General features: G+C 34.3%; 1 protein-coding gene across 3 annotated transcripts in view; it reads right to left on the bottom strand.

The window, feature by feature from the left end:
* Window positions 1-17,353, bottom strand: part of LOC105217805 (arylalkylamine N-acetyltransferase 1) — a 62,497-nt gene that overhangs the window by 35,154 nt on the left and 9,990 nt on the right. The window contains exon 1 of one of the 3 annotated variants that reach the window (XM_054234491.1): window positions 14,084-14,087. The exons of the other annotated variants lie outside the window; for them this stretch is intronic. Coding sequence (XP_054090466.1) covers window positions 14,084-14,085 — 2 coding nt within the window. The 5' untranslated portion in view covers window positions 14,086-14,087. Of the gene's footprint in view, window positions 1-14,083; window positions 14,088-17,353 lie in introns of those variants that run through there. 3 annotated transcript variants of the gene reach the window in all.

Consider the following 17,353-nt stretch of genomic DNA (forward strand, 5'->3'; position numbering starts at 1 on the left):
AACATTTTATTAGTTTGATTCGATTAAGTTCCGGTTTAGTTCCGGTATCACATTTTTTCTTGGTTTAATAATGGTTTTTATAATTGAGTTATATGAGAAGGTTGTTGACCGATTTCACCCATCGGCTATATGGGGGGTCAAGAAAATGTTACGTATTTGCAACTTTTCTGTTACATTTTCGTTATTAGTGAATTAACGCACTTTTAGTAGTTTTCAACCTAACCTTTTTACAAGGTGGGCGTGATTATTTTACGATTTCACCCATTTTCATGGTGTATAATCATATGCTAACGGGAAATGTATGCAGTAGGTTTGGTATATACACTGCGCGTCATCAGGATAGCTCCTCCCAAGCATGCTAGGTTAATACCAAATATTTTTCATAGAGCTACAAAATTTTTTTCTAACATACAATTTGCCTCAAAATAAGCTATAAAAGGACACAAAACGATTCTTTAAAAAATATTAATGAATTACAAAGCAAAACAGTACAAAAATTTCCAAACGAAAATTGCGTCATCAAGATAGCGCCTCCTACGCTAACTTCATTTTTTCCGTTTATTTCACATGAGGAGTTAAACTTAACATTCTTAATAATATTCTCGCAACAAAAGTTGCTAAGAGAGTATTATAGTTTTGTTCAGATAACGGTTGTTTGTAAGTCATAAAACTAAACGAGTTAGATATCGGGTTATATATATTATTAACCCAAACGATTACCCTCCTCCCGCCCAACCGACGCGTGGGGCGCAGTCCGAGTCTAGAAAGGCAAGAGATTTTTAAGCGTCCGATTCTCAAACTGCTCAGCTACAGAAAGAAACATTTCAACAGCTGAGATTTAAAAATATATAAAAACAAAAAGTTAAAAATTTCTGAATATTATTTATTAAGAGAAGACAAAATAGTTTTTTTGATGCTAAATATTGAGTCAGATGGATCAAATGTGCTGGAATGCGAATTAAAAACATGACATATTCGGCAGAATGGTTCATTTAACTCAAAACTTGTTCTAGAAGATTTTAGAAATAATGGTCTAAACTGCCTGGATGAACGCAATGGGACATTAAACTTAATATCAGACAAAAGGAATGAACTACAAACTAAACCATTCAGAAGTTTTACTAGAAAAATTATACCTAGCATTTCTCTGCGACTAGTGAGTGTGGGAAGACTTATAAGTTTTAAACGACTAGTATACGGGGGAAGATTCAATCTTGAATCCCAATGTAAGCGGCCTAAAGCAAAAAGTAAAAATTGTTTTTGAACGGACTCAAGCTTATCAGAATGGGATTGATAGCTAGGATTCCATACCACAGAACCATACTCCAATATAGGCCTTACCAATGTTGTAAAAAGAATTTTAGTAATATACGGATCACTAAATTCTTTAGACCAACGTTTAACAAAGCTAAGAGCACCTTTAGCTTTTAAGACAATTGAATTTACATGAGAATTAAAATTTAGTTTAGGGTCCATATTAACTCCTAAATCAACAAAGCTAAAAACTTGCTCTAAACTGAAGTTATTTATTACATAGGGGGAAAGATCAACAGTTCTACGGGAAAAGCACATCGTTTTACATTTTTTAAGATTCAGTGGCATATCATTTTTGTGACACCAAGTAACTAAATTATTTAAATCCGATTGCAACTCAGTCCTTTCGTTATGAGAAATATATGATTTAAAAAGTTTTACATCATCCGCATATAATAAAATTTCTGAAAACTTAATTACTGAAGGTATATCATTGATGAACAACAAGAACAGAATCGGGCCGAGATGACTACCCTGTGGAACCCCTGAAGTGACACTAATTGAATCGGATAATGTATTATTAAATAAAACTTGTTGTTTTCTGTTAGTAAGATAAGAGGATACCCATTCAAGAAGTCTTGGTTGAAAACCAAGAAGATTCAGTTTTTGCAAAAGAATTGAGTGGTTTACTCTATCGAATGCTTTACTAAAGTCTGTATATATAACATCAGTATTCTTATTATCCCTAAAACCCATTGACACATGGTTTACAAATTCAAGCAAGTTAGTTACTGTAGATTTCCCTTTACAAAATCCATGCTGAGAGAATGAAATTAAAGGAGAGATTAAGAAAGTTATTTGGTCAGTGACAATAGCTTCAAAAAGTTTGGGTATAGCTGACATTTTAGCTATCCCCCTATAGTTCTCAACAGATGATCTAACTCCACTTTTATGCAAAGGTAATATAAAAGAGTTTTTCCACATTGACGGAAAAATACCTTGTTTAAGAGATAGGTTAAAAAGCTTAGTTAAGGGCAGATAGATATATTTTGCGCAATTTTTAAGAAAGCTTGAGGGAATCATATCAGGGCCATATTTAAACGAATTTTTTAACGTAACTAAATAATTTAAGACATCTGTTTCAGAAATAATTGGTGTATTAATTACAGTACTCGGACATAACACTTGATGATATGGCACATTCATAGGGTAGTTTGAACAATAATTGGATTTGAAGAATTCTGCAAACATATTAGAAATAATATAATTGTCACATGACATTGTTGATTTATATTTCATCGCGGACGGAAAATTTGAAATCCTGCGTTTGGAGTTAACGAAACCATAAAACAATTTCGGATTACGAATAATATTATTTTTTACTTTGATTATGTAGTTTTTATAACATTTTTTGTTAAGTTCCTCAAACTGACGACGCAATTTAGAATATTTTAAATAGTCAACAAGAGCTCCAGTTCTTTTATAAAGTTTAAAAGCACGAGCTTTTTTATTTTTTAATTTACATAGCTCATTCGAATACCACAAATTTGAACTTTTTCTTTTGATAATAAAACATTTCGGAACAAATCTTTCAAAAATATTATAAATTGTTTCATTAAAATGTGATACATTTAATTCAATATTACCACTATAATCAGGCCAAGTCAATTTAGAAAGTTCACAATTAATCTTTTTGAAGTTAGCTTTCGCAAAGTTGAACCGAGAACAAAGGTCCTGTTTGTTGCATACAAGTAATTCGTCTATGATTTCGATATTAATTTCCAAGGCAGGGTGATAAGAGTCCTCTGGCAAAACTAAAGGATCAGATCGGACCACAGAAACTGTTGAAGAATTATCAACATAGACCAAATCTAAGAATTTACCAAACTTGTTCGGAATTAAGTTAATTTGGTTAAGTCCCATCCCAGACATTTCTTCCAAAAACTCATTAAAGCTTAAACGAGTGCAAAAAGGGGTAATGCAATCGTCAACAGATTTCCAAGATACACACGGTAAATTGAAATCGCCTAGAACAATTATGTAATCAGTATTCTTAGCATATCCAAATGATAGGGATGACGAGACGAGTTGAAATCCGGATGTCTCTCTTTCAGTCCGTCCGTCTGTCCGTGCAACGGATAACTTGATTAAAAATTAAGATATCTTGACGAAACTTGATACATATATTTCTTGGCACCCTGAGGAGGTCGGTATTGAAAATGGGCGAAATCGGAGAAGTAGGAAGAACAAATCTGAATAATTTTTTTTTTAGAAAAGTGGACGTAGCCCCGCCCTTACAGATTTTTTGTGAATATCTTGTAAGCCAATAAAGCTATATGAACCAAACTTCCTACGGTCGTTTTCCTTACGTTCCCCATCACATATCATAAAAATTTATACAATCGGATAATAACCACTCCCATAAAAAGATTAGGCTGAAAACCACTAAAAGTGCGTTAACTCACTAACGATAAACATCAGAAACACTAAATTTACATTTACAGGAGAAATGGCAGAGGAGAGCTAGACTTCAATATTTTTTACAAAATAGAAAATGGGCGTTATGGGTTAAAAACCATATCTCAGAAACTACTCGACCGATTTCAATTTCTGTACATAACACTTTCTTGACACCTGATGACACGGTTGGAAAATGGTCGAAATTGGATTATAACCACGCCTACTTCCCATACAAAGGTTATGTTGAAAACTACTAAAAATGCTTTAATTCAGTAAGGGAAAACACCAGATTCTTTAAATTTCATTGTAAAGATTTAAAATAAATTTAATATATAAATTGCGAGAGTATAAAATGTTCGGTTACACCCGTACTTAGTCCTTCCTTACTTGTTTTAACTCAGATTAGTAAAAGGCGGTGCCACCTTTGTTAATAAAAACTTCATAAATATTATTGGGGAGGGGACCCTATAGTTTTTTAATATCATCTAAGGTAATGGTTGACCAAACTGGTCTTATTATAATATTTAGGTCTGGGGAATATGGCGGCTACTTCAGAACACCGACATTTTGGCTTTGTATCCATGTTTTTCAGACCGGACAAGCTGAATTTTAGCATTGTTGTGCCGTATCATTCGAGATTACCAAAAATATTTTTAAAAACGGGATAATCTCTTTCAAGAAAAGTTGCTAAGAGAGTATTAGAGAGGGGGTCCGCCCACTTGTCAAAAAAACATACATCCAAATATGCCACTTTCTAGACGGAAATCCGGATTTCCACTCGTTTCGTCATCCTGATAATTTTGATCTAGATCTCACTTCTTTATTTTTATGTCAAAACTATTATACTTTCTTTGCAACTATTACCTCTATTCTATTATATGTATATCATCTTTATCTCTCTAGCAAAACTATGTAGTTAATGGGCGTTGGCCGGATAAAAATTCGAGTCCATCGTCGTGGGAAAAATTTGTAAATCTAATGGGATTTGTTTACAAATTGCTTTAAGTTTTTGTTTATGAATTTATTCTTTAATCAAATTTCTATTTCCATGAACATACATACATACATGCATATACATGTTGACCTTTCGAATGTTTGATCCATTGTCCAAATAACTGATAGCAGTGTAAACATCGGACCTGCATGTAAAATAATTAATGGTCTTGCACTCATGGATCATATCTGTACATACATATTTACATACATACATATCTCATGCATCCGAATTCGTTACAGCCTGCTCTAGCGTATATGTATTAGAATACGTCGAGGAAGAAATAGTGCGAAGCTTTCGCAGTTGCAAATAGTCGTGACTTTTTGAGAACCATTAAACTGGCATAACCACCGATCTACGCTAATCTAACGTAGTCAAATCCATGGCAAATTAAATTGATCTTGTTTGTAATGTTACTTTTTTGTTGTTTACGCTTAACTGTCTTTATTCATTTCGAAAGTCATAAATTTCACGAATTGTATATATTCGAACAAGTGCCGTTAAATGGGTTAGAGGCAAGCTTATGAGCTTTAGCGCGTGCTTAAGTGCTGCACGTTTGTTTCGGCATTAAAATTTATACTTCGCAAATACAAATAATTAACAGTAACAAATAAGCACCTTGTTATGCATTGCAACCTTGATGCTAATTGTTCTACAAGCATCGAGACATGTAGACGGACCACAGTGGTGTCTATCGTGACGTTTTAATTTAGCATTGAGGCGATGGTTGGTAGCAGGAGATTCACAATTCCTTCATTGTGACACTTATTATTCTCCTAGGGTAAGGTGAGTTTCAGAGGCTAAATACAAGGGTAGAGAGTATGCTAGAGAGTATTATAATTTTGTTCACATAACGATTGTTTGTGACACCCAAAACTAAACGAGTTAGCTATAGGGTTAAATATACCAAAGTGATCAGGGTGAAGAGTGGAGTTCAAATCCGAATGACTGTCTGTCCGTCCGTCAGTCTGTGCAAGCTTTAACTTGAGTAAAAATTAAGGTATCTTGATGAAACTTGGCACCATAGGAAGGTTGCTTTCGAAAATGAGCAAAATCGGACCACAGCCACGCCCACAAAATGGCGAAAACCGAAAACACATAAAGTGCCATAACTAAGCCATAAATAAAGCTATGGAATTAAAATTTGGTATGAAGGATCGCACTAAGAAGGGGCATATTTGGATGTAATTTTTTTGGGGAGGTGGGCGTGGCCCCGACCCCAAATAAGTTTTTTGTACAAATCTCGCAAACCAATAGAACTATATAAACCAAACTTTCTGCAGTCGTTTGTTTTAGCCACTTCTTAATACAGTCCAAAAATTAAAGAAATCGGATAATAACCACGCCCACCTCCCATACAAAGGTTAGGTTGAAAATTACTAAAAGTGGGTTAACTCACTAACGAAAAACGTCAGAAACACTAAATTTCACATAAGAAATGGCAGATGGAAGCTGCACTCAGATTTTTTTACAAAAAGGAAAATGGAAAATGGGCGTGGCGTCGCCCACTTATGGGTCAAAAACCATATCTCAGGAACTACTCGACCGATTTCAATGAAACTTGGTTTGTAATAGTTTCCTTACATCCCAATGATATGTTGTGAAAATAGGCCAAATCGCTTGATAACCACGCCTACTTCCTATATACCAGAACTTTAAAGACTATCTGAATCGTTTACATTACAATATATAAAGTAAGCACTAGTGAAGATATCGGTGCAGAACTTTGCACAAATACTATGTTTATAGTGTGGCAGCCCCATTCTAAAAATCCGAAATCGGACCATAGGTTTTTAAGGCCCCATATATCGAACACGAGGACCTCGGTGCTTCTAACCTAATATTATGGTTTCCAACTTTCAATGGACTTTATACAATATATATGACGAATATATGGGTCAAATTGTGTTTTATATAATATAAATAAAGTTAAATAAATAAATTGCGAGAGTATAAAATGTTCGGTTATACCCGAACTTAGCCCTTCCTTACTTGTTTAATATATCGTCTTCTTTATTTGTCAATTCGTATTCGAATATTGGTGATTTTGATAATATGTACAATATTAATAAAAATAATAGTAATATAATAATAATATTGACATGTTATATATAGCTTAAAAATATATCTGTTGTATTTTAGTAAGTAAATCACAGGTTTTAATTATCGCAGCGTACTGTTCTCGATCTCTCGCCACATCTATGAGGTTGTCAACAGGTTGAACTCCTGTCCATTGTCGTATGTTTCGAGGCCACGAGAGTTGTTTCCGGCCGATACCCCGTTTTCCTTCAATTTTTCCTTGGATTATTAATTGTAGGATCTCGTATTTAGGGTTCCTAAGAACATGTCCTAGGTAGGCCGTTTTTTTTTGTTTTATAGTCTTAAGTAACTCTCTATTACGGTTCTCTCTTCTCAAAACTTCACTGTTTGTGACTACATCTGTCAATTTTTCAGAGTCCAAGTTTCCATGTAAACATGTAAACTAAGGCAAAAAAAAGTTATAAGAGTAGAATTTGGTACAAAGGATCGCCCTAGTAGGAGGGAAATCTGGATGTATTATTTTTGGGGAAGTGGGCGTGGGCCCAAATATGTTTTTTGTATACATCTCGCAAACCAATGAAGCTATATAACCCAAACTGCAGTAGGTTCTCTAACGTACCCCACCACACACCATGAAAATAGTTGAAGTTGGACAATAACCACGCCCACCTCCCATACAAAGGTTAGGTTGAAAATCACTAAAAATGCGTTAACTCACTAACGAAAAACATCAGAAACACTAAATTTTACAGAAGATATAGCAGAAAGAAGCCAGGTATATAACATTTTCTTGACACCCTGATAACACGGTTGGTAAATGGGCGAAATAGATTTACAATCGCGAATACTTTCCATATAACTAAATTATGAATTCCATCTGATTCCCTTACTTTATAATGTATACATTAGGAACCAATGAAGATCGCGGAATAAAACTTTACACAAAAAGCTGTATATGATCTGTGGCATCACTTGTGAAAAATGTGTCGAAATCGGACTTTTCAATGCCTCGGATATCGAATATGAAAAACTCAGTTTTCTAGGGTAATTTTTCACCGAAAATATCGGTAAATCTCTCAAATATCTTAATTTAATTCAGAGGAAATCTTTTTCTTCTAATAGTGTGTCTCTGTACCAAAAATGGTTAAAATCGGGTCATGGGCTTAATAAATCGGTTAATATGTGAAATGTCTTTGCCAAATTAAGTGAGCATATAATCTTAGATATAATGTATTTTGGTGGTGAAAATTAGTGAAATCGGTTCAGGAATTACCTCAGACTATATACTATGTATGAGGATTTTCGTTATTCTGTTGGATTTTATGCCGAATATATGGGTCACAGTGTGTTATCTTAATAAAAATATAGTAATAAATGGCAAGAGTATAAAATTTTCGGTTGCACCCGAACTTAGGCTTTCCTTAGTTGGTTTTCTTAGGTCGATTTCAACCATTCTTTTGGATATTTGCCATTGTCATAAAAGTGGTTAAAATGCTTTATTAAGAGCGTCAAGTTTTTGTCTTTTATTAACTTTAAAATTTCAGCTGGAACCTCTTCCGGACCTGTTGCTTTGTAATTCTTCATTGAACGTATAGCTCTCTCTTTTTCTAATATATTTGCCAGTTGGTCTGTGATGGAGATGAAGATTCTGGTTCAATCTACTGTCATCCGAAAAAAACTTTTTCAATATATTTTTATACTCTCGCATCAAAGTTGCTACAGAGAGTATAATAGTTTTCTTCACATAACGGTTGGTTCTAAGTCCTAAAACTAAACGAGTTAGATATGGGGTTATATATATCAAAATGATCAGGGTGACGAGTAAAGTTCAAATCCGGATGTATGTCTGTCCGTGCAAGCTGTAAATTGAGTAAAAATTTAGATATCTTGATGAAACTTGGAAACACTGCCACGCTAAAGAGCTATAACTAAGCCATAAATTGAGCTATTGAAGTAAATTTTGGTATGAAGGATCGCACTATGAAGGGGCATATGTGTATGTAATATTTTTGGGGAAGGGGGGCGTGGCCCCGGCTAGAGTCGTTTCTTTTAGGTACCACCTTATACAGTCCGAAAATGGAGGAAATCGGATTATAACCACGCCCACCTCTCATACAAAAGTTAGGTGGAAAACTACTAAAAATGGTTTAATTCAGAAAGGAAAACCACCAGAAACCTTAAATTTCATTATAAAGATGGTACAGAAGAGCTGCACTCAAAATGGTATACAAAATTTGAAATGAGCGGGGTTCCGCCCACTTATGGGTTAAAAACCATAACTCCGAAACTACCCGATTTTCAAAGAAATTAGGTTCATATTATCTTCCTAGCTTCCCAATGATGTGTTGGGAAAATAGTCCAAATCGGTTCACAACCACGTCTACTTCCTATATACCAGAACTTTGAAGTCGATCTGAATCGTTTCTTTTACTATATAAACTAAGCACATGAAGATATCGGAACAGAACTTGGCAAAAATACTGCATTTAAAGGCATCGCCCTTCTAAAAATCGTCGAAATCGGTCCAAAAGCTTTCAAGACTCTATATATCGAATATGAGGACATCAGTGCTTCTACAAATTTTTTACCGAAAATATAGGTAAGTCTCTCAGATATTTTGAAGAAATTCAGAGCGAATATGTTTCTTCTAATAATATGTCTCCGTGCCAAAAATGAGTGAAATCGGGACATAACTTCCCTATCTCCCATATAACTAATATTAGGGTTTCCAGCTTTCAATAGACCGAATATGTGGGGCAAATTGTTATAGCAATATAGCAATAAATTGCTAGAGTATAAAATGTTGAGGTTGTTTTCGATGGATACCTGCTTTTAACATTTCACGTCTAAATGCTGAATATGATATTTGCGCATTTTATAAAAAATTGCAAATGCAAAATGAATTTAAAGTGAGGATTGAAAAGCAAACATGCCGTAAATTAAATGACATTCAATTACACAACTTGAATCAAAAGCAAGTGCAAGTGCGCATCACCGGAAATTAACATATTATGAATGTGTGTGTGCGCTGAATTCAACTAATCCAAATATGAATTTAAATATTTACTTATTTACTCATATACGAGAATGGGAGTACGTTAGAGATGTGGTGAATAATCGATAAATCTTCCAAATGGAAATATAAAATAATAATATTTAATTTTTACTGAATCGATAGGTACATATGATCGGTATAATAAGGAAATATGAAAAAGGGGAAAACAATTTTTTCATAATTTTTAGAGTTTCATAATAATAAGAAATCGATTTATCCGTTTTTATAATTTTTATATAGCATAACAAATTCTTAATTTCGATAAAAACGCCGATTACTGGGCAATACCAGAATCGGAGCGAGAAATGGTTCTCGTAAACTATACCAATTTTCCACACTATTAATTCTCAGAACAAAACTAAATATCGACCGCAATCGCTTAAGATGTTATTATTTGGAAATTAAATCGCAGGTAGACTGAGGAGCACTGAGATTTCCAAGATATATATTTCACATTTCATTTATTTAAGTCCATTGCATTAGCAGTTAAGTACATATTCATAAAGATATCGATATCTGGCATACATATTTACATACGTTTGTGCGTGTACATACGTATGTACATATATTCACCGCATTATCCATCGTCCCATAAAACACTCTGATGGATTGAAACAGCCAACAGTCAAATAAATTGCATTTGCAAGTTGCAATGGATATGTGAATACTGTCGGTCACCAATTAAAACGTTTACATCACAACATGCAGTCTCACAGCCATACACCCATTCACCCGGACATTCCCTTCGCATCAGAGGCCCCAACGCAACAACGTCCATCCAGCCCATATTCCAGCAAAATGGTGATCAAATAGACTCGAGTGCGAACCACGCAGATGCACATGGGCTGCAATAATTCATGCGCCAGAACAACAACAAAAACATTGTCAACGAAACAGCCGCAGCTGCTGCTATTGTTACTATAGTGGTTTTTGCTATTGTTGTAGTTGAATTTGCAATCGCCAATGGCTAAATTGGAATTTCCGCTCTTCCGTATCGTCCGTCCACCCAAGCACCGGCTGCAGTGCTTTAAAGTTAGTGAAGTGAAAACTGTGGTGCACATACACACATCCATAAGTGTGTATAAATATGTGGACACGCGGGTAAAGAGTGAACTAAACGCATGTGATATCATCTAGGCCCCATACGGTCGTAGCAGTTGGGGCGGCACAATGCGACATTCCCGATGTCGAGGCTGAGCCATTCGCCTCAGTTGGCAATGGAGGGGGCAGTAAACGCATTGCCTGGCTTTAAATGCGTTGAAGGTGTCATGCTGCATATTTACGGAGTTTTATCAACGAATTTCATTCATTTCTTTGAAGATAATAATACTCATTTGCTATTACTACTACAATTTCATAAATCACTTGAGATAATGTGTATTCCCATTCACTGGCTAAGTATTTAAATATTATTATTTAAATTTAAAATGAAAATAATAATAAATAACTTGTTTATGGACAATTGCAGTTAAATGCTGAACCATCTTCAAACTATATAAAGAAAAGTCACAAAAGCCCTAATTTATCTTTAGTCAAAGGTTGATTAAAACTACTGGACCACCACTATCTTCTTGAATGATATTTGTTTTAAAAGTATTTTATTGTTTGACACACTTTCTAAAAAAAATTATTGATTAAATTGAGAATAGCATCACGGTATTTAAAAGGGTTAGGTGGGTTTCAAAATTTGTCTTATTAAATAGTACAAATTATCCAAAAATATCAAATCGAACCGAAATTTAAATTTAGATTAATCTGTGAATATTACACGTCTCCAGAATAGAAAATCTTTATTTTTGTACATTATAATAAATTTTAAACGTTTGATTATATGTATTGCCCACTACAGCACAGTGGACTTTCCGTCATGTTTTGGCGATGTTTAGCTGCAGCTGGAGTAGGAAAGCTTGTTCCCATCACTGAAATAATAAATACCAAGAAATTCATTGATATTTTAAGAAAATTTAATCAAAGTGCAGATAATCTTGGGTTTGGGGGTCAATATCTGTTTCACCAAGATAATGACCCCAGACATACTGCACTGGATACTCATCTTTGGATCTCATACTACTGTCCATTTTACCTAAAAACAACGCCACAAAGCCCAGATATAAGCCCAATTGAAAATTTATGGTCTATGGTTAAAAAAGGTACGCAAATTTACAACATTAGGAACGAAAAAAACTCAAAGATGCATTGCAAAAGAAGTTATCCTCAAAACTTACGAAAAAGTTGGGGAAATCAAAGAAACGGCGATTGCACACAGTTATCAAACAAAAATTATATCCCACTAAGTACTAATTTTTATACTCTCACAACAAAAGTTGCTAAGAGTATTATAGTTTTGTTCACATAATGGTTGTTTGTAATTTATAAAACTAAACGAGTTAGATATAGGGTAATATGTTATATATCAAAAGGATCAGGATGACTAGACGAGTTGGATGTCTGTCTGTCCGTGCAACGGATAACTTGAGTAAAAATTAAGATATCTGGACGAAACTTGCCACAAATATTTCTTGGTTGGTATTGAAATCGGACCATTCCAGGCCCACAAAATAAAAAAATGAAAACCGAAAATATATAAAGTGTCATAACGAATCCAATCGTGGCCGACGCTCGCTCAAAGACAAATTCCGTGAAGGTCGTCCAAAAACAGTCGTTGTGCCAGAAAACATCGATGCCGTACGTGAACAGATAATGCAAGACCGTCATGTAACATACCTTCAGATAGAGGCATGCCTATGCATTTCTCCCACCAGCATACATTCGATATTGCATGAACACCTGGCCGTAAAAAAGGTTTGTTCTCGTTGGAGCCCGCACAATTTGACAATCGCTCAAAATAAGTGCTTCGAAAATTGGTTTGAGCGCATGCAAAAGTGTATAAATCTTGATGGAGAATATTTTGAAAAACAATAAAACCATTTTCTTTGATAAATATTCCTATTTTCATTATTAAGCCAGAAATATATATACATAGCAGCTCTCGTACAGAGTTTTCGGAATTTTTACATAAAAATTTTACAGAATACTGTTTAATTATGTATATTTGATATGTTGTATTGGTTAAATGAATCAATTGGTACTTATTTCAAAAGAGTGTAGTGCTTTTCTTATATGTACATATATAATTTTATACCCAAATTTAAAATATTGTGAGCTTTGAATAAATATTATTTGTTTGCATAAAAAGTATCCAGTAAAATGAAATCAATAGGTCTCAGCCAATTAGGGTTCAAAATTAGCTACATTTATAATATACCTTTGAGACTACTTCTGAGTGCATTTAAACGTTTGAATATAATAAATTAGACCTGACTCTATTTATTGCGGACTTTAAATACCGATCTAATGTTATATTTGGTAATGGTATTGGATTGAATTAACTATTAAATATTTGTCTGTGAACCTTAAATCTGGTTGGCCACTGTATGATCGATAAAGCTTTATTAACTTAGTTATAAGATTATACTTCAATTCTTTGTGTTGCCGCGCCAGTAAAACCGCTAAAGTCGAGATAACCAATTATAGCTTTATCACCAAAAAACGTGTCGATATGCACAGTAATCATATACAAGACCAGAAAACCTCTTTTTGTTACAAATACTTCCCATGACTATGCTTTCTTTAGAGCTTTTCCAGTCATTTTAGAGACCCTAAATTGAAATCGCTATAGTGTGTTCAAAATTTCTCAATATCCACTTTAGCAAATAGCTTTGTTAGTACATATTTATACTTTTACTAAACATTTGTACATTTATATACTCGTATAAGTTTGGTATACTCTTATGGTACATATACGGTACGCCAGCCGGTGTCTATGGTGAATTCATCGCCATTGTTGGTTTTAGCATCGCTACTACTTACAGATTAGCCAACTCAAGTATATTGTTGCTTGTTGCCGCCAGCAAAATTGCACCAGATTGCCGGGAAGGAAGTTTATAGAACGTTTGTTTGTGCAGTGTGTGCTGGGGCCATAATAGTCAACACATCGAGTTTAATGTTTTATTTTAGTTGAAATTGATACTATGGCATGCCATGACATGGCTTTGCCTCATACCGACGTAATCGTGTCGTATTTAGTCAATATTGAAAGTCCCCCTTTATTTAGTTTACTAACGTACATACATATATGTAAGTACTAGGTATGTAAGTTTAGCTTTTACAGTTACAAGCTTTAAATGAAATGCGACGTACCCCTCTGAAACCTATATATTTTTGGATGTACATATGTATGTATGTGAGCTAAATTTGTAACGCAAAGTAATACAATAGAAATAACTGTTTCTGGACTAAATGTGGTCTTAAATTTTGAGCTGGCTGATTGTGATACGTATTAAAGGTTACATTTGAAATATATCAAATTAATATTTGCATCGGAATGTATTAAATGTATGAGTCATACATTCAGCTGAAATAAAAATGGGATCAGTCAAATAGACGTGAATTTGCACATTCGGATGATTGTTTCTGGTGTTTAGGATGTTTCCTAAACAAATTGCATTCCGTTCTATAGTGATAACCATATTCCTCTTCCATGTGTGATTGAACACTTACCATAAATTTTTTTGATAATGTTAAAGTTCGATCGATTAATCGGCATCGGTCACATCTGGCCGATTCTGACCCGATTCTTTTCAAATGTCACTTAAATCAATGTTTTGTTTCTTACTTTCTTGATTTCTTTAATGCTTCAAATATTAATTCTCCTGTTTACCTTATAAACAGAGCCTGATTCATAAATGACTGAACCAATCATTCAACGCGATCATATTATAAAGACCATAAAGAAATTAATTATTTTTGCATAAAATTGCAGGTTTTATTTAGAATGATCCGATTTATGTCAAATATTCAACTACTTGTTGTGATTTTGAAGTTAATTTCATAATGTCACTTTTATAGTCACCCTCGGAGCTATTGGAAAAAAACTGGGGCAGTCGATTTTTATACTCTCGCAACAAAGTTGCTAAAGAGAGTATTATGGTTTTGTTCACATAACGGTTGTTTGCAACACCCAAAACTAAACGAGTTAGATATAGGGTTATATATACCAAAGTGATCAGGGTGAAGAGTGGAGTTCAAATCCGAATGTCTGTCTGTCCGTCCGTCCTTCCGTCCGTCTGTGCAAGCTGTAACTTGAGTAAAAATTAAGATATCTGGATGAAACTTGGCACACTTATTTCTTGGCATCATAGGAAGGTTGCTTTCGAAAATGAGCCACAAACGGACCACTGCCACGCCCACAAAATGGCGAAAACCGAAAACACATAAAGTGCCATAACTAAGCCATTAATAAAGCTATGGAAATAAAATTTGGTATGAAGGATCGCACTATGAAGGGGCATATTTCGATGTAATTTTTTTGGAGAAGTGGGCGTGGCCCCGCCTCCAAGTAGGTTTTTTGTACATATCTCGCAAACCAATAAAGCTATATAAATCAAACTTTCTGCAGTCCTTTTTTAGCCACTTCTTAATACAGTCCAAAAATGAAAGAAATCGGATAATAACCACGCCCACCTCCCATACAAAGGTTAGGTTGAAAATTACTAAAAGTGGGTTAACTCACTAAAGAAAAACGTCAGAAAGACTAAATTTCACATAAGAAATGGCAGATTGAAGCTGCACTCAGATTTTTTTACAAAATGTAACATTTATTCTGCCCTGTATTCGGATTTTCAAATTGTGTATGAGAGTTGACCAGCATAATAGGAAGACATTTCTCTGTTCTTTTACCACGTAAAAAATGGAAAACATTCAAAAAGGTAGTACAGCATTTGTATAATGTTGAAATATAAAAATGCAGCATTTTCATCAAGAAAAGAAAACGCTATAAGCTTCTAACAAAATCTTCCAAACTATCCCAACCGGCCGATAAATCGGTTTCGGGCAAAAATAGGGAAACGGTCGGACACTAGATAATGTTATGTTTTCCGTGATGCAAAAACCTTTCGTACTTAAAATTACAGAAATGTGGATATGGAGCTATTTCTTTTTTATCAAACCAGCGACTCGGTGGACCAAGTTTTCACTCTCTCAATGAAGAGTTCAAGTTGGAAACAAACTTTTATTTTGAAGGCCTTAAAGGTTCACATTATCAAATAGGTTTCAAAACAAAGGAAGCAATTGCAAAAAAATACATTGCTCTAGATATAGATTACTTCGAAGAAAAGCCATATTTTCATTAAAAAAAAAATGATATTTCATTGTTAAGTCAATAACTTTTCGGCCAATGCAGTATGTACATATATAGTATGTATATCTGTATTTTGTATAAGAAAGTTTAGTTTTGTTCAACCACCACCTGTCAAATGTAGAGGCAGACATTAATTACAGTCGCAGGTTCAAACTCGTATAAAGCAATTCTTCTACCTCCAGTGCGCTTTATCCCATCTGAAATTATATTTAAATAGCTTTACTTGTACTCGTAATATTATTGGGAAAACTAGCGAGCACTCTATCAAACATCCGTGTATTCGAAGGTAAAAAATACCCCATATTGATTTAGGCCATATAGGTCCGATTATATTAGAAAACACAGAAAGCCACGAATTTATGTCATTATTGTTCTTACCTGTTGTTCTTCACTGCTCTGAACTTTGTGCTGTTATGAAAGTAGAAAATCAGAGTGTAGATTTTTCAGTTTTAATAATTGCCAATCGTCATCTTCAGATACTTTGTACTACGCGTCTGTAGTAGTCTACTAGAAACTAGTTCTGTTATGAGAGCATTTATATTTTACTGCTAAGCAAATGTTTTTGCCCTTGTACCTGCAAAATAAACTGTCATCATCAAATAAACCGACAGCAACGAGTCCAGCAGCCAGCCAAAACAACAAAAGCTTTCAAAGAAGCTGGAGGAGAGCCATTACGTTGTTTAAAATTTCGAAAAGGAAGTATCTTCTAAACTTGTTGACAGATTGATTTTTTACAGTCAACCAACTCATGCCAACGGTCCACCGGTTGGAAGCGTGCCTCGTCTACCAACAACAAATCGCTATGCAAATTTGTATACAAAAGGAAAACGACGGATGTGCGGAATAAACGCAAAAAATGCTGTCAGATTGCGCATCTGATGTTTCTCCTTTGCCACGGTAGACTGCTTGTGTGAGGCATTTCATGCAAATACATACCTACAAACATTCATACTTTTACATATACGTATGTACATATATATTTGTGCAAGTATCGGCGCTGACAAGAAAAGTGCTTAAATCGATTTGAGACTCCAGTAAGTTATTGCTGTAATTTTGTTTGAAGCTACTAGAATGTGACGGCTTAGATGATTTTCACCTTTGCTACAACAATTAACAATAATATTTTAAAGTAACGGTACATATTTTAAGAAAATAAAATAAAAATTTAAAGTGCTCATTTCAGAACTCCCACAAATCGATTTAAGATACTGAAATCATCAGCATAGACACTTACATATACATACGTATATTTAAATATCTTGCTTGAGTCTTGTAGATGTAGATATACTTTCGCCCAACATTATTACACTGATTACTTTTTTACATACATATATTCTAGCTTTTGCTGGTT

Source organism: Zeugodacus cucurbitae, chromosome 6, assembly GCF_028554725.1.
Source record: "Zeugodacus cucurbitae isolate PBARC_wt_2022May chromosome 6, idZeuCucr1.2, whole genome shotgun sequence".
Taxonomy (NCBI): domain Eukaryota; kingdom Metazoa; phylum Arthropoda; class Insecta; order Diptera; family Tephritidae; genus Zeugodacus; species Zeugodacus cucurbitae.